Source organism: Diabrotica virgifera, chromosome 7 (genome assembly GCF_917563875.1).
Source record: "Diabrotica virgifera virgifera chromosome 7, PGI_DIABVI_V3a".
Lineage (NCBI taxonomy): Eukaryota > Metazoa > Arthropoda > Insecta > Coleoptera > Chrysomelidae > Diabrotica > Diabrotica virgifera.
The window spans coordinates 190188813-190207996 of record NC_065449.1 but is presented as its reverse complement, the minus strand read 5'-3'; the positions used below and the strand labels follow the sequence as shown (position 1 = coordinate 190207996).

Below are 19184 nucleotides of genomic sequence, written 5' to 3'. Positions count from 1 at the left end.
TAGCTTTAGACGCTAGTATTTGCTTACTGACATTTGTACAAAGTTTAGGCTTTAGAAGCTTTGTGTTACATGGTAATTTATCGCGCAACACACGTGACATTAGCATTTGGGAAGGTGAATAATTCATACCCGTGATAGGTGTGTTACGATAAGCGAGTAAAGCCAAGTTTACATCTTCATTATTTTCAGCACATTTCTTCATCAGTCTCTTGGCTATACCCACTCCCTTTTCCGCTAACCCATTGGATTTAGGATACATTGGACTTGATGTTATTATATTTATCCCCCACTCCTTAGCAAATACCTTAAGCCTATAACTACTAAATGGCATATTGTCAGATATCATAACAGATGGTATTCCGAACAGTGAAAAAATTTCTTTTAAAACACTAATTACACTTTCTGAAGTTTTGTTTAGTAATTCCTTTATTTCTAGCCATCTGCTATAATAATCTACTAGGACTAAATAGTCTTTATTGCCAAATTGAAATAAATCAACCCCTACTTTATTGAAGGGCAGGTCTGGGACTTGATGGGGTATTAAAGGTTCCTTTGAATTTGATATGTTAAATTTTTCACAAATGGAACAACTTTGTACCACCTTAACAATATCATTACTCATGCCCGGCCAATATAGTACAGATCGTGCTCTATTTTTAGATTTGTTAATGCCATAATGGCCAGTGTGTATGATGTCTAGCATTTCCCTTCTTAAGCTTTTTGGGACTATTACTTTTAAACCTAAATAAAGAATACCATGTTGGACCGTAATGTTATCTCTTAGTTTATATAGGTTTTTAAGTTCATGACTCTCTATATTTGTATTATTTTTAGGAAAACCAACACTGTACCAGTCTAGAAATGTTTTAAGATTTTTGTCCTTGGCTGTTTCTAACTTTATTTGAGCTAAGCGATTATCACTAATGTGTGAGTCAACACTCATACAGTGGACTACTTCTAACAAGGTTTTATCTTCACAAGCTGTGTTTTTTAAAAAATTTCTTGAGAGAAAATCTTCCGTCTAAGGGCGATGCCATGCCCCGTGACCGCTGACAACCGTCCATAGACACTGTTGCCAGATGTCATCTTAACATTACAACACTATGTGTTTATAGCTTTTTTTAACAATCAAAAAATAAATTTGTAGCAATGCAAATATTCAAAACAGGTATAATTTGACTAAAACTTTTAAAGCTGGTAAGCAGAATTGCTATTTTATTTTTTATTCAAAGGTTATTCGGGTTCAAAAATTATAATTTTTCGATTTTTTGAAAGTTCAGCCGCGTTTATCTCGAAAACTATGCATCCTACGAAAAAACTTGTAGGAACATTTTTTGGTTAGAATGACCCAAAAAATACAAAAAAATGTTTTGTTTTGCGAGAAATCGCTGTCATGTAATTCCTCAACTTCTTTGTTTATAACAATCTTATCGACATCCGGATCAACTGTTACCCAAAAAATTCGTATTCTACGGGCCAAAATACATAAAAAAAACTTGGGTAAGTCCATCTGAATTAAGAAGGCCGTTGTACCCCCCTGGCGACAGGACTAATACAACAGCTGTATCTTGTTACTAGTATTTATGTAGTAGTAAAATAATAAAAATAAACATAGTAAGATGTATAGTTAAAGTCCGGGTACTTTTCGAGATTTTTTAATTGAAAATTCCTTAATTATGTCGTACATGTCTAGTTGCTTTAAGACATCCTGTTCAATGCTCATTATAAAGAGATGATTCAAACGCTCTTGGCCCATCGTGGACCGAAGTCGATTTTTAATTAACTTAAGTTTTGAGAATGACCTCTCTCCACTGCAGTTAGTTAGCATCAGAACTAAATATAAACGAAGTGTCACCTAAACGTTTGGAAACGCATTATTTATATTATTTTCTTTTAGCAGTCGGTACATGTAAAGTTCTTTACTTATATTTGAAGAGCCGATTTCCTCTTTAAATGAATTTAAAATTCTACAAATTGTACCAGTTCGGCACCTAAGTTTTCGTCTAAATCATTGTTCTAAATGTCGGTAAGCTTCAGTGTTCAGTAAGCTCCAAAACTGGAATTAATGGATTCATATGCAGAAGCCTCTGACTTAAAGAGGAAATGAAGTGATCTATAATAGCCATAACATTTGGAGTCCTAAATTTCTCTGACGTTATCATTTCAGTCTCTGGAGATCTTCCATACTCCAGTGGAGTCAGTCGATATTCCTTAAAAGAATATAAATTATTTAAGTGATCTAAGTGCCGCCATTCCTGAGTTAAGGCCAATATTTGTATTTTGGAAAATACGACTTGTGCTGTTTGTCCTCTCTAAGATTTCATTCCAAAATATTGCACATATTCCTGTTTCCAGTACAAACTCGATTATACAAACCATTTGCATTGCTACGAATTTTAAATTCTTGCTCACCGTCTTCTGAAATTTTGGAAAATGCTCCTTTAATGTGATTATAATCTTTAACTAGCTCTTTTGCGTTTTTTTTTTACTCTTTTAGGAATAATAATATTTCTGCCACGGTCGGCGTTGCTCTCGAGACCCAACTTTTAAACATTCGGTTAATACGTTGACGGACACTGCGTCAAATGTATAAGCTACATTAATTGAGATTAGAAGTCTATAGACGTTGTTGTCCGCCAACGTATTAACAAGTTGTATATATACAGTAAGGGAAGTGAAAAATACATATAGTTCATATATTGTTCTTCTAAGAAATCAAAGAATGCTATGGCAGCAGGACAACACTCAGCTGCAGCTTTTTCAACTAAATTGAGAGTGGGTGGCACACGGAATCCACAACGGCAAGATATTATGTTCTCTAATTTTAGCCTGACACCACTGTATTTTCCACTCATAACCAGGGCTGCTTTATCCATTAGGCAATATAGGCAGTTGCCTAGGGCGGCAAATTATGAGAGGGCGGCAAAAATACCGTCCAAAAAAATATTTGTATATAAAAATTAAAATCGAATAGCATTTAAGTACATCGTACATCCATCAATGGAATATAAGTGGGCATTCATTTCTAGAAAGCAAATTGCATTTTCTTAACACTATTCATTCAAAAAGGACAGAAGTCGTAAATTTAGGGATTATTGGGCAGTCGGCAGCACCGCAAAGGCGGCGGGCGCACTGTTCTATAATTTTTTTTAAACTGATTCCTTTTGGGTTATTCGTGGTTGACAATTTGCCATTTTCATTGAGAATACCTTAAAGATTGTGCATCTAACGAAAACAGCATATAAAACATTTTTGTAGCTTATGAAAAATCAAAGAGATTCGTTCCTTCATAAGTCTTCTAGTGATAACATAAAAAGAGATATGGTAGGTGAAAAGAAATTTTTTTTGTGCATGCTCAAATGGGTGTGTCCAACTTAATAACATAACAGAGAAATGGTCGATTTTAAGGGTATAATGCTATCAATATCTTTTGTAAGTACTACCTGAAAATACCTTTAAAACGACCGCACTGTTAAATTTCGATTACATTCCAACTAAGCGAGATATGGGGCAACAAAAAAGGATGACTAATTTATTTTAAGATAAAATGCGAAGTATGTATATTTTAACCCCTCATCCACCAGATTTAAATGCATCGTTTTGCTTCTATAATACCTTTTATTATAGTGTTATTTCTATGTTCAACAAGTTGGACGGGTTTAAAATGTATGATTTTTGAAAAAAATTAAGATCAAATTATAGAGAGCATTTTTAATTTTTTTAAATCTTCCTTTTTCTCCATGTAACTCGAAAATGATAATGAGATACAGTAGTGAAAGAAAAAGAAAATTGTTATTTAAAAGAAAACCTACATTTTTGTAAGGTATTTTTTTACGTATCTCTTATCACTTTCGAATTACATGGGGAAAAGAAGATTTTTAAGAAAATTTAAAAATGCGCTCTATAATTTGATCTTATTCTTTAAAAAAACTGTTCATTTTAAACCCGTCCAACTTTTTGAATATAGAAATAACACTCTAAATAGTAGAAGGTATTCTAGAAGAAAAACGATGCATTTAAATTCTAGTGGAGGAGGGGTTAACTATACTTCTCATTTTTCCTTAAAATACATTAGTCATAAGTTTTTTGCACCATATCTTGCTTAGTTTGAATGTAACCGACATTTAACCAGTTCTCGTTTTAAAGGTCTTTTCAAGCACTATAAAAGGTATTCGTAGCATTATACCCCTAAAATCGACATTTCTCTGTTATTTTAAGTTGAATACACCGATTTGAGCATGAACCAAAAAAAAATCTTTTTTCACCTACCATCTCTTTTTTTTATTAAAACTAGAAGATTTATGAAAAAATGAATCTCTCTGATTTTTCATAAGCTACAAAAATGTTTTATATAGTTTTTTTCGTCAGATACACAATTTTTATGGTATTCCCAAAAACAGTCTCCGAAAAGTGTCATTTTTCAATGAAAATGGCAAATTTTTAACCACGAATAACTCAAAAAGTATTGAGTTTTCAGTAGTAATTGCACAGGAGCTCTAAAATTATCGAATTTTTCCCGAGTGACACTTTGACAGTTTTAATTTCACGTCCCGAAATATAGTGAAATTATGTCAAAGTGTCACGAGGGCAAAAATTCGATAATAATGTTAGAGATCGAGTGCAATTTGCTGCGATTATTTCATGAATAAAACTGTTTTACCAAAATTGTATTGTAATTTATTTATGTACGTACAAATGAGTACAATTAAACACACAGTTGTTATAAATATTTGACGATTGAAAGTCATTACTTTTATAATTTTTAAAACATTAATTGTTATTAATGTAACTGAATGTATTTTTTCGTAGAAACGAAGGGCATCTGACGTAATATACTTGACGACAGGCTATTATAAAAAATTATCATTTTAATTTTTATTTCTGTAGCTTTCTACAGAAAATTTATACAAAAAAATTTATAAAACAGTTATTGCTTAGAATTAGGTTCTCTGGCCACTTCCGGTGTTAGTTTGATAAAAACATTTCCACCCCCGAGAACGGGTGGGAACCACCCCTAAGTTAAAAGCGTCATAGGATATAGCGTAGACTTTGTTTCTTGTGCTATTCCGTACTTACAGTGAAAATATCAAGTAAATTGATGCAGTAGGATGGAATTCGGAGCCAAATACCCTCACTGACTGCACTAATAGATACCTTCATCATTCATACATGGATGCATTCACTTAAAGGTTCATTTAGATACCACAATAAAATCACTAATCACCAATAGTTGATATATTTAAATATAAAGAAGAGTGGATTTTAAGATATTTTCCCTAATTTTGATATTGCTTTGCGCATTTATTTGTGCCTCCCAGTTGCCAACTAACGTGTCCGCTGAAAGGTCATTTTCGAAAATGTCAAGAATTTAAAATATTCATGAAAATAATTTGCGATCAAGTATGACGCAAGAACGTCTTAACAATTTGTCGATTTTGTCCATAGAAAGTGGCGTAACAAAGATGATTTTTCCAAAAAAAAATCAAGAAAGAAATCTGATGTGATTGAACTGGAATGACAATTTTTATGTATTCTTATTTAAATAAATAAATCTGCTTGCAATTTTTTTTTTCGCAAAAATGTTAGGTACCTACATGCTTGAAGGGCGGCTACTAGAAAATTGCCTAGGGCGTTAATTGACCTAAACGCGGCCCTGCTCATAACTGACGGCTTGTCGTATGACTGTCCCCTGCAGTTTTTCAAATCGATATCATGTTCTTGCAAGAATGTTATTAGAGAATTAAATATAATATATTAATAATATAATAATAATATAAGATATTATCTTCTGCTCTATGACCGTGGTTTGGCAAAAATATGAGAATCCTTTCAACAGGAGTGAAACCTTCCATGTAACGAAATATCACTGTTAATAATTGGTTGACAAAAATTATTCTATGTGAATAATGTGTTCATTTTTTTACGTTTGGCGCTTTGTGGGGGCCCCGGGCAGCTGCCCAGCCGTCCCCCTTAAATCCGGCCCTGGGTAAGACACTATGGGACAGAGCTAGAAGTACAGATTTCCGACGGAGATACAAGGTGGAGAGCATTAATAACTGGATGAGAAACAAAAGAGCAGAATGCAATGACCACATTAGCCGAATGACAACAAATAGAGTAGTAAGGACGGCGAGAGACGGTTCCCAATAGGAAGACGATCAGTGGGAAGACCACGAAAACGATGGAACGACAACTTACTGGAGGCACATTGAAAAACAGACAAAGTCATGTTTATACAAAAAGAAGAAAAATAAGATTATCAACTAATGTGGCAAAGCATAACAAACTTACTCTAACGTCTAAATGGTATGACATTTTTATTAATAATTAGTTGAATGTATGGTAAATAATAAATTTTTGTGAAGGATCCAAAAATATTATTTGATCCAAAATCAAAATATTTTCTTTCATTTACATTCTCATTAAATATATTTATAAATAATTTAAACCGTTTTAAGTATACATATAGTTAATAATCAAGACCTTACTCACCCATTTTCTTCATTTTCAAACCAGAATCTATCGGAATCTCTTAACCGAATGAACTGTTCCAAAATTACTTTTGTGAACAATTTTCCAGGTTTTCCGTAACTTTCCAGCATACCACCAATATATACATCGATATTATTAATGTCATTATCATAAGCAGATATAAGCATTCGCAGTATTTCAGGTCTCTCTTCGAATAATTCGGGATTGATATCAGTCCAGTTTTTAAATTTAGGCAGCCCATAAGCCGCCCTTACTGTGTTATAATCTGGTAATCCGTTGTCTCTACCTCGCATGATGTTAATAGCCCCGAGGTCTCTTCTGGAAAATTCCATGGGACCAAATAATTTATCTCGTACATCTGAGCAAAGAAGAGAATCTTCTCGTTCTGCAAGCTGAGAGGTCATCCCCATTAAAAGTTCTTCAACTGAGTTGTTGGTCAATACGTCCTAAAAACAAGTAATATGTACTTTTTAAAGTGAATTTTTACACCACGAAGTAAATTGGTCTGCAAAGGGGTAGTAAAGCGCAATATACGATACTCTATCTAGATAGTAGTACTTAGCCACTCCTACTCAATTCCTACTCCAAGTTTGTGCACGCCAGGAACCTAAACAACATCACCGGTGATTGGATAATCAACCGCAGTGGTTGATGGGGTCAGGACCGACGAAGAAGGAAGCTTTGGTCCTTCGATAAATAAGAGAATTAGTTCAATAGAATAAGGAACTGGCTAACTTCCTTAGAAGATTCAGCTAGTTCTGGCCAGGTGCAGCTAAGAGAACCATTAAACAGCTTAAAAAGTATCAAATAGATATAACAGCCCCTTAAGAAATTAGAAGGTCAGATGAGGGTGTAGTGGCGATAGAATGGATGACTACATAATTTTCAATAGTGACACAAAAAACAACAAATATCGGTTTGGAACACGTTTTGCAGTGAATAATAACTGTGTGGGAAAGGTTATAGTAGACATATTTATATACTTGGGCTCGTTGATAACCAATAATGGCGATTGATCCTAAGAAATCAAGCCTAGACAAGCAATAGCCCGAACCGCAATAGCTAAATTAATTGAAATATGGAAAGAACGAACAATAACCAAGAACACTAAGCTCAGGTTAGTCAATGCCCTTATTTTCTCTATTGCTACATACGCATCTGAAACATGGACTCTCAAAAAAATCGATAGAAGTAAGATCGAAGCTTTCGACATGTGGGTCTGCAGAAGAATTTTACGTATATGCTGGACAGAATGCAGAATCAACCAGTCAACGCTGGAAGAGCTTTATATAAAAGACAGACTATTAAAAAAATAAACCCATCATACCTAAATTATTTCGATGACGTAGCCAGAACCATGAGACTATGAAACTATTGGTAGTAGATGGAAAGGTAGAAGACCGAAGACCAAGAGAAAGACCTTTAACACGATTGGCAGATGAAAACTCTGGTGGGAAATCCCTACATGCATCCGTCTATCTGGAAAAGAATGACAACCAATAGACACAGCAAGCTAACAATATTTAGAGCGTCACCACTCACTTACAAGGGATCAACGAATGAGGGGAGGAAACCATTGAATTAATAGTCTGAGAATCAATAAAAACTGGCACAATTATACGCTATAACCGTAGTTTTTAATAATAAGATAAAGTATCAAAAAATACATAAAAGTAATAATATAAAGTAAATCAGAGATAAATGTGAAGAAGACCAGGATGAAACACAATTTGGCTTCAGAAATGGACTGGGAACCCGGGACGCACTCTTTGCACTAAATGTATTATTGCAGAAATGCCGAGATCAAAGTCATTGCTGTATTTATTGACTATGAGAAGGCGTTTGATCGAGTACATCACAAATTAGTTAAAATATTAAAGGATAAAGGAGTTGATAGTCAAGATGTACGAATCATAGAAAAATTATACTGGCGTCAAACAGCGACAGCCATAAATGGACAATCAACAGAAACATGCAAAATACAAAGACGTGTCAGGCAGAGTTGTATACTGTCCCCACTGTTATTCAATTTATATTCAGATAGAATATTTAAGGAAGCGCTGCATAATTTGGAATGGGGTGTGAAAGTTAATAGAATTCTGATAAATACAATCAGATATGCAGACGATACAGTTATTTTAAGTGATGATATGAATGGATTAAAACACCTTTTAAATGCCATTGACACAGTGAGAATAGAGTTTGGCCTAAACATAAACTGTTCAAAAACAAAATACATGGTATTTAGCCGTTTGGCCCATCAAGATTCACAGTTATATGTTAATGGTCACATATTTCAAAGTGTACCCAGTTCTAAATATCTTGGTTGCCATATTACTGAACAACTAGATCCAGATAAAGAGATAAAATGTAGAATCGAGATAGCCCGCACAACATTTTTAAAAATGAGGTCATTCTTCTGTAATGATAACTCGCAACTTCAACTTCGAAAGCGCATGATTAAATGTTACATTTGGTCAATCCTCTTGTATGGTATCGAAGCATGGACATTAAAAATATCCACCATTAATCGTTTGGAGGCCTTTTAAATGTGGCTGCACAGACGTACACTGAAAATACCATGGACGGCTATGCTGACAAATGTGGCAGTCCTTAAGAGAGCAAATGCTGCCCACGAGCTGCTTGATAACATCAAATATAGAAAGATGACCTATTTTGGACACGTAGTAAGGAGATACCGGTATTATATTCTTCAAATTATTATGATGGGTAAAACGAAGGACGCAGAGGAATTGGTAGAAAGCAGGCCTCTTGGTTGACTTACTTTACTTTATCGTGTCCGGACATGCCATTTATAAAATTTCGGCCCAGTATCGGGCTACGTCGGTTCCATGTTCGTTGGCGAGCCACAAATATTCGAGGGTACACCGATAAGGACAGTTTGTGCATGTAAAAAGATGTTCCATATTCTGCGTTTCTCCACAGTTACAATTCACATCATATTCTGCGTTTCCCCACAGTCAGAGTTCATATCATCTTGGTCTATTTTTCCCCATTTTACCATGTTTGATTTCACTGGAGCGACCCCCGTTCTTATCTTATTCATAGTTTTCCAAGTTTTAAAGCCTAAAGACTGGCCGGTCCATTGAACCTCAGGAGGAAGAGGAAAATACTCAGGCGGTTCATCCTGTACTGTTCCAAGGAAGCTTTTCCAGGATTTTAGTCGCTTTCGTAGTGTTCGAGCTTTGTATAGGGCATGCCGCTCGTCCTAAATCTGTTTAATTTTCTCTGTGCTCTGCAACGCCTCTGCGTATTGAGGGTTCTGCAAAACCCGCTGCTTTATATAAGCTTGAGTTAAGAGTGGTGTTGATTTCATGCACCCCGTTACTATCCTGCATGTTTCATTTAGCGCAGTATTGACTTGTTTAGCGTGGGTAGATCTGCCCCCAACTGGGCACGCATATTCAGCAGTTGAGAAACACAGTGCCTGTGCCGTTGTTCTTAAGACGCCAGGACATGCACCTCATTTACTTCCCGTTAGCTTTCTGAGTATGCTGTTCCTAGTTGTTACTTTCCCTCTCGTTTTTATGCAATGTTGTCTGTAGGTAAGGGACCGGTCCAGAGTTACTCCAAGATATATAGGTTGGTCTGTGTGCTCTAGTATATTACGATTCCACACAATTTGGAGTTTTCGCTTGGCTTCCTTTGCGCGAAGGTGGAAGGCGCAGACTTGTGTTTTAGAGGTATTGGGTCTCAGGGAATTTTGCAGATAGTACTCTTTCATTGTTTTTAAGGTAGTTTCGAGCCTCTCCTCAACTTCTTCAAAGCTATTTCCTTGAGCACATATTGCGAGACCGTCAGCATAGAGGAAATGCTTGGTTTCAGTCGGCGTAGGTTGGTCGTTTGTATATACATTGAAAAGCATTGGTGCTAAAACATTTCCCTGTGGGAGGCCGTTCTTTTGGACTCTCCACCCACTTACTTTGCCCTCTAGCACAACGAAAAAACGTCTGTTTTACATTAAGTAATATACGACCTTACCCAGATGGTGGTCATTGAGAGTGTTGTATAATTGGCGAAGCAATGTTTTGTGCCTTACTGTGTCATAGGCTGCTGTCAAATCTACGAAAGCAGCCCCTGTTAGAAGTTTTTCTTCAAAGCCCTCTTCAATGTGTTCTGTTAGCGTGAGGACTTGACCGGTGCAAGATTTGCCGGGTCTGAATCCACCTTGTTGTGGGATGAGGTGCTTGTCGACATTTTTTCTATTCTGGCGAGGATGAGCCTCTCATATAGTTTGAAAAAGTGACACAACAGCGAAATAGGTCTGTAGCTACTGGGATTTTCTGGGTCTTTCCTGCTTTTAACAAGGCTATCACTTTAGATTTTCTCCATGATTTTTGAATTTTGCAGTCTTTGCAGCACGTGTTGTAAAGTTGCAAGATCCAGTTTTTTGCTCCTTGGCCTAGATGCTTTATTTGTTCACTGCATATATCATCCACACCTGCAGCTTTCCCGTTGTTTAACCTTTTCATAGCGTCGTGGAGTTCTTTTATATGTGTTCTTATATATGGGTCTTTATATGTGTTCTTAGTTCTTCCATCCGTAAGGAGTTGAGTAGCAACTTGGTTTGCTGTAACCTTGCAACGTGGTTTATGTTCTTTTGGGTTACCGCTTTAAGTTTTTTTACAAGGTTCCATGCTATTTTGCTACTATGTGTCATGTCCATTTTTTTTCAGGGTTTCAATCCACTTTTCCTTTCTGGCTTGACTCAACTGTTGGAGTAGGACTGCTCCGCAGTCAACCGTTTCTTGGCTAAAAGGGTCAGTAGAACAGAGGGTTTTGTATGCTCTCATTAGTTCTTTGGACTCGCTGGACATCCCGGGAACATATTGTTGCCTACATCCTCTGGGTATAGCTTTTCTAGACACATTATTTTTTAGTTGAAGAATATACGGGAGTGGACAGGAATAAAGAAAGCAGAACAACTATTTAGAATAGCTCGAGGCAGAGATAGTTTCGCCATGTTAATCGCCAACGTCAAGGGGACTTGATAGTGCACGTTAAGCAGAAGATCAAAAATTAATAAACAAAGGAAATACTTACATTCGAGTCCCACCAAGTTGAACACAACCTTAAAGCGATATCTCCCATAGGCGTTTTCTTGAAATTGCATTTGGAGTCTCTCCTATAGAGTCCGGGAGGTATAAGAGAATGACCAAACCTAAAAGCTGCACTTTGAAATACATGTGTTATGCCTGGATGAATGTCAGGATTATAGCCTTTATATGGCGGTAACTTTTCCTCTAAGAAAGCTGGTATGTATTCGTAAACAATAACGTTCTGAAAAAAATATTCCGGTTGGAACAGAGGTTTCTTGGAGCCTTTAATAACTTCTATAAAACATTTTTTTGTCTAAAGACCCTCTACAATTGGAACTATGATATAACATCATAGTTTGATTATCTAGCTAGATTTGAACTTTTAGCAAATATATTTTTGTAATATTAATAAATTACAATATTATAGCGACTTAAATAGAAATGGGCACATATTGTACAAGAGTCATCAATTAGTGGAATATGCGGATGATGTGGCAATTGTAGCGACAAGTGAAAAGATACTGAAAGAGATAACAGAAAAATTAATAAATTAATCGTATAAGCTGGGTCTTCAATAAACCAAAAGAAAAGCAAGGTTATGAAAGTAGGAAGAGAAAGGGGGGATGGGACAAAGTTCAAGGTAAGCACACAATTAGGGGAGTTTGAGTTTGAGGAAATAGACGAATTTGTGTATCTAGGATCAAGGATAAAAACAAGTGTGAAGAAATGAAAGAAATTGATGCAAGATTGAGTAAAGCCAATCGATCTGCGGGAGCCATGAATTATTTACTAAGATCGAAGCAGCTGTCATGGAATACGAAATTCAGGATTTATAAGACTATAATAAGACCAACAGCAATATATGGATGTGAAACATGGATACTCAACCAAACAACAAAAGAAACAGTAAGAAGATGAGAAAGGAAAATACTCAGAAGAATATTAGGAGGGAAGAGAAGAGAGGAAGGATATATAAGAAGGACAAATGAGGAAATTTATAATATTTACAAAGAAACACAAATAGATAGTGTATTAAAATCAAGAAGGTTGCAGTAGCTGGGCCATATAGAAAGAATGAACGATGACAGAGTGGTCAAGAAAATAGCATGGAGAGTACCAGATTATCAAAGGAAACAGAGGTAGACCACGAAAGTGAAGGAGAGAGGCGGTAGTAGAAGACCTAAAAGAAAAGGGAATAACAGACTGGAAGAAGTTGACAAGAAACAGAAATCCATGGGAAAGAACAACAAAGCTCTGGGCCTAAAAGGCCTGTATAAAAGCTACATAATATATAATATTAATAAATTATTCCGGAATTAGAACGAGTTTTATCATTTCTCCTATCAGTTGATTCAACGGCTTAAATTTTATTCCAGTTACTGATTCCTTTAACTATTATTTAACAGCTCACTCATTGACCGTGTTAAATTGAATCATTCTTTCTCCTTCTTCCTCTTATTGCGCCGCCTCCTTTCAAAGGTTGGCGATCCAAATGGCAATTGTAGCTTTGGAAACAGCTGCACGAAAGATTTCTGTGGATGAGCGGTCAAACCATCTCCTCAGATCTTTCAGTCACGAATTCCTGCTGATCTTTTGTTATGTAGGTACTTTACCTTCCAATAATATTTGAACTAGTTCATATCTTTCCCCTCTCAATACATGGCCCAAGTATTGTATTTTTCTCTCTTTGATTATTCTTAATAATTCTTTTTGTTCATCTCAAAGGCATCTATTCTTTTTCTGTTTCAGAGTTTATTACTAGAGTTATCATTAAAGTACCCTTTACACTAGTCCAAGATAGTGAAGAGCCGCGAGTTGTGCAGAGGATAAAAAAGGAAGTACAAGACGGAGATTCACGTTTTTAGCAACCTTAGAACATTGTGGCCAAGTCTTGTCCGACAGATTGATATAAAATTTTTATTTAAAATTAAATTACAATTTCTGATTACTTAATATCAGTATTCGCGCTGTATAACCCAAACATATTTAGAGTAAGTTCGGGATTAGTTTCCAAGACGCAGGCGTCAACGTAAACTTATCCTGGACATGTTCAGGATTTTTCGCTCCACGGACAATTTTTGGATTCGTAATGTAATGACGGGTTGAGGGTAAAGGTTAGAGAAGGAAGTATTTTCTTGTCCCTTTCTTATTTCGAAATCAATGTCAACAAAAAATGCAAATGCAACAAATTTGTATTTCAACAAAGAGAAAGAGAATAACAGCAACAGGCAAAGGATTAACTTTCTATTCAATGCCGTTCTTAGAAGTTAGAAATTTGATTAGCGTCTTAATTATTTCGACAATATAATTTGGTATTTCCACGCCGAAATCGGGCTTAAATTTTGGGCAGTGCCTATCTCCGCCCAAGAAACAGGTAGGTGGTTTAAAAATTTCCCAAGTCGGCGCAAAGATTAAAACTGCCCGATATAAAATATACCAGCTCGGCTGATGGGATATTCATTGTTACTAAACACAGAAGAAAAATTTAAACAAGATTGCCTTACAATCGGCAATCTATTTTTATTTTAAAATGGAGAAAAAGCTGAACCTTTACCATAATACATAGAAGCTAAATTAGGTGTAATTTCAAAATAAAAACGTAATTGCTTTTGACTACATGAGCAGTGGCCTAGCAGATATACCCCAGGCTGTGGGTGAAAAAACGTGATATAATTCAGGAATTTTTGAAACCTATCAGGTGTTGTAAAGGACGATGCCAGGAATAACTTATACTAAAATGTGACCAAAAATATTGTGAGCTTTTTTTTAATTGCGATTTTGCAGCTTAGGATATTGATTTTAGAGAAAAACTTTTTGATAGAAAGTTGTAGTAAATTAAAAAACCTACAATTTGAGCCATGATAAGTTTAATTTCGTTTATTGGTTATTGCAAAACAGCCTGCGAAAGGTCCAAAATGGACATTTTTTACAATTGCGTTATTTATTGTACAAATAATTTTTTTTATTTTTTAAAGCTTTAAAATGAAGATCTTTCAATTCCAAACATAAAAAAAATGTAAGGCCGGATTAACGAATTTGTTGCTTAGACATTATAAATTGTTTATCCCAAGAGGTCAAATGTCGAAGGCTATAACTTTTTGAAAAAAAATCGTAGAGAGTTGGTGAAACGTCCAATCTCCTTCTAAAGAGTTATATTTTCATATTCTCATGTAAATAAATGCGTAGAACATTTTTAAACCTCTAATTTTTGGGTTTGAAAATAAGGGGGCAAATTTCGTTATAAACATTTAGAGCTGAAGCGGCCCAGTACATCCTATAAGTTTTTAACTTACAGATTATTGTTGCTGAAGACGAAACGAAGATTTATAAAAAAATAAAAAATTTCTACGACCAACTGAAGCCGAGGTAAATGTTGGGTTTGAAAATAAGGGGCAAATTTCGTTATAAACATTTAGAGCTGAAGCGGCCCTGTACATCCTATGAGTTTCTAACTTACAGATTATTGTTGCTGAATACGAAGCGAAGATTTATAAAAAATTAAAAAATTTTACAACCGACTGAAGCCGAGATAATTGTTTATTTTTTCTTAAATCGTAGTGCCTTTATTTATAACAATTAAGAAATTATTTTACAGTCATTGACTAAAGAAAGACATATTATCTTAAAATAAAAATTATTATAACTTAAATTACATTTAGTTATTAAAAATTATTTTTAAAATCGGTGCTTTTGCGAACGGCCGAATTTTGCAAATCGCCCGGCTCGCTTCAAATCCGCGCGCTCGAAAAATTTTTACTTAAGTTGTATTAAATTTTGACCGAAAACAATTTAATAATATTACCATTATAATATACAGTATATTTACCACTGTATATTTTTTTCTTGATAAACTTTTATATGTGAAATCTCATTTCTGAAGAAATAATATTACAAAAATGATACATATATATATGAAATATATAACTATATTTTTAATTTTTTCATTGTTATATAAATATAATAATAATAATGTTACTTTTTATTATACAATATAAAACTTTTTCTTCTTGTAGTGACTATCCGTTTTGGATGTTGGCGACCATCATGGCAATTTGGCAAACCCCATTTGGAAACTGAGAACCAGGAAGGCGAAGGATTACCTTGCTAGAAAATTTACTTACGTCGTTCAACACAACAACTACAAATCTTTTTAGAGCAGCAGTACCGATTTAGTGTGCAAGTACAGATTGCCATGATGGCCGCCAACATCCAAAACGGATAGTCACTATAAGAAGAAAAAGTTTTATATTGTATAATAAGAAGTAACATTATTATTATATTTATATAACAATGAAAAAATTAAAAATATAGTTATATATTTCATATATTATTTATCATTTTTGTAATATTATTTCTTCAGAAATGAGTTCTGAAGCTATTTTCTTGTGGCATTTTTATAATCAAGTATATTCAAATGGGAAATAAGCCACAATTTTACCTAAAAATGATTTTATTAACGTTTCGACGCCCAAGTCGGGTGTCGTTGTCAAAATACAAAATAATACAATTATTTTGTATTATTTTGTATTTTGACAACGACACCCGACTTGGGCGTCGAAACGTTAATAAAATCATTTTTAGGTAAAATTGTGGCTTATTTCCCATTTGAATATACTTGATTTCAGAAATGAGATTTCACATATAAAAGTTTATCAAGAAAAACAAATACAGTGGTAAATAGACTGTATATTATAATGGTAATATTAAATTCTTTTCGGTCAAAATTTAATACAAGTTACGTAAAAATTTTCCGAGCGCGCGGATTTGAAGCGAGCCGGGCGATTTGCAAAATTCGGACGCTCGCAAAAGCACCGATTTTAAAAATAATTTTTAATAATTAAATGTAACTCTATTTTATAATAATTTTTAATTTAAGATAATATAAGTCTTTCTTTAGTCAATGACCGTAAAATAATTTACAATTATTTTGTATTATTTTGTATTTTGACAACGACACCCGACTTGGGCGTCGAAACGTTAATAAAATCATTTTTAGGTAAAATTGTGGCTTATTTCCCATTTGAATATACTTGATTTCAGAAATGAGATTTCACATATAAAAGTTTATCAAGAAAAACAAATACAGTGGTAAATAGACTGTATATTATAATGGTAATATTAAATTCTTTTCGGTCAAAATTTAATACAAGTTACGTAAAAATTTTCCGAGCGCGCGGATTTGAAGCGAGCCGGGCGATTTGCAAAATTCGGACGCTCGCAAAAGCACCGATTTTAAAAATAATTTTTAATAATTAAATGTAACTCTATTTTATAATAATTTTTAATTTAAGATAATATAAGTCTTTCTTTAGTCAATGACCGTAAAATAATTTACAATTATTTTGTATTATTTTGTATTTTGACAACGACACCCGACTTGGGCGTCGAAACGTTAATAAAATCATTTTTAGGTAAAATTGTGGCTTATTTCCCATTTGAATATACTTGATTTCAGAAATGAGATTTCACATATAAAAGTTTATCAAGAAAAACAAATACAGTGGTAAATAGACTGTATATTATAATGGTAATAATAAATTCTTTTCGGTCAAAATTTAATACAAGTTACGTAAAAATTTTCCGAGCGCGCGGATTTGAAGCGAGCCGGGCGATTTGCAAAATTCGGACGCTCGCAAAAGCACCGATTTTAAAAATAATTTTTAATAATTAAATGTAACTCTATTTTATAATAATTTTTAATTTAAGATAATATAAGTCTTTCTTTAGTCAATGACCGTAAAATAATTTCTTAATTGTTATAAATAAAGGCACTACGATTTAAGAAAAAAGAAACAATTATCTCGGCTTCAGTTGGTTGTAGAAAATTTTTATTTTTTTGTAAATCTTCGTTTCGTCTTCAGCAACAATATTCTGTAAGTTAAAAACTCATAGGACGTACAGTGCCGCTTCAGCTGTAAATGTTTATAACGAAATTTGCCTCCTTATTTTCAAGCCCAACATTTAGCTCGGCTTCAGTTCGTCTTAGAAATTTTTTATTTTTTTATAAATCTTCGTTTCGTCTTTAGCAACAATAATCTGTAAGTTAAAAACTCATAGGATGTACAGGGCCGCTTCAGCTGTAAATGTTTATAACGAAAGGACATCGCACACATCTTATGGAAAATATAATGTCATTCAAATTCAATAAAATTTATATCAATAGATTCGTTTTAAATTAACGATCAAATCTTATCATTGCGCCAACTCTCTATTTTCAAAAATAAGAGCAGAAATTGATATAAATAAATCTGAAATCAAATGGGTAGGTACATAAGTTAGAGAGAGAAAAAATATTTTAAAATACCCAGATTTTCGGTACTCTATAAATCAGCGGATTAGTTTCACTAATCCGCGTAGGCCCAGCGGGATTTAAGCTGTTATGAATAGCACTCAGAGCAATAATGATTGTAAACTAACATTTTATGGACTCCAAAAATGTGATTTCGATAAACTTTAATTGCAATTTGCGCCGTAATTAATCATAATTAAGAGTTGGCGCAATGATAAGAATTGATCGTTATATTAAAACGAATCTAATCGTATAAATTTTATTGAATTTGAGTGACATTATATTTTCCATAAGATGTGTGCGATGTCCTTTGCCCCCTTATTTTCAAACCCAAAAACTAGAAAATTAAAAATATTGTAACGATTTATTTACATCAGAATATGAAAATATAACTCTTTAGAAGGAGATTGGATGTTTCACCAAGTCTCTACGATTTTTTTTCAAAAAGTTATAGCCTTCGACATTTGACCTCTTGGGATAAACAATTTATAATATCTAAGCAACAAATTCGTTAATCCGGCCTTACAATTTTGTTTTATGTTTGGAATTGAAAGATCTTCATTTTAGAGCTTTAAAAAATGAAAAACAAATTATTTGTACAATAAATAACGCAATTGTAAAAAACGGCCATTTTGGACTTTTCGCAGGCTCATTTGCAATAACCAATAAACGAAATTAAACTTACCATAGCTCAAATTGTAGGTTTTTTAATTTACTACAACTTTCTATTAAAATTTTTTTCCCTAGAATCAATATCCTAAGCTTCAAAATTAAAAATCTTTAAAAATTGCAAATTTAACAAATGAAAATCGCAATAACAAAAAAAGCTCACAATATTTTTGGTCACATCTTAGTAGAAGTTATTCTTGGCATCGTCCTTTACAACAGCTGATAGGTTTCAAAAATTCCTGAATTATATCCTGAAATCGACCTATTTTTCACCCACAGCCTGGAGTAATACCCAAACAGTCAATACGTCTCAAATATCTAACCAAACTTTATCGTATGTATCAGTAGCGAAATCGATTCCACGGCCAACATTTCCAATCAAGAGAAACTGTTTCTTAAATTCGTAAAGGACCCAAAATTTCTGTACAATATTGAAGGACGGGGTATTAAGGGTAGGATGTTTTTCTATGTTAATAAACATTCCCTAATCTAAAATTCCAAGATAAAATTATTATTATACCTACTAATGAGGTACTAATACCTACCTGTTAATCTTCGAGCCGACCTGGGGGTTTTTTAAATGTACCTGTGGTATCATAAAGGACTAAAGGATTATAGTGAGCCGAGATGTGAATACCCCTAAATTTTTGTAGAGAGTAAAAGATTGTTGAGTT

General features: G+C 34.0%; 1 protein-coding gene across 1 annotated transcript in view; it reads right to left on the bottom strand.

Moving 5' to 3' along the window:
- LOC114326347 (dual oxidase) overlaps positions 1–19184 on the bottom strand; it is a 276211-nt gene that overhangs the window by 60929 nt on the left and 196098 nt on the right. The window contains exons 6-7 of the mRNA XM_028274683.2: positions 11557–11793; positions 6493–6938 (exon numbers count right to left, since the gene is read on the bottom strand). Coding sequence (XP_028130484.1) covers positions 6493–6938; positions 11557–11793 — 683 coding nt within the window. The remainder of the gene's footprint in view (positions 1–6492; positions 6939–11556; positions 11794–19184) is intronic.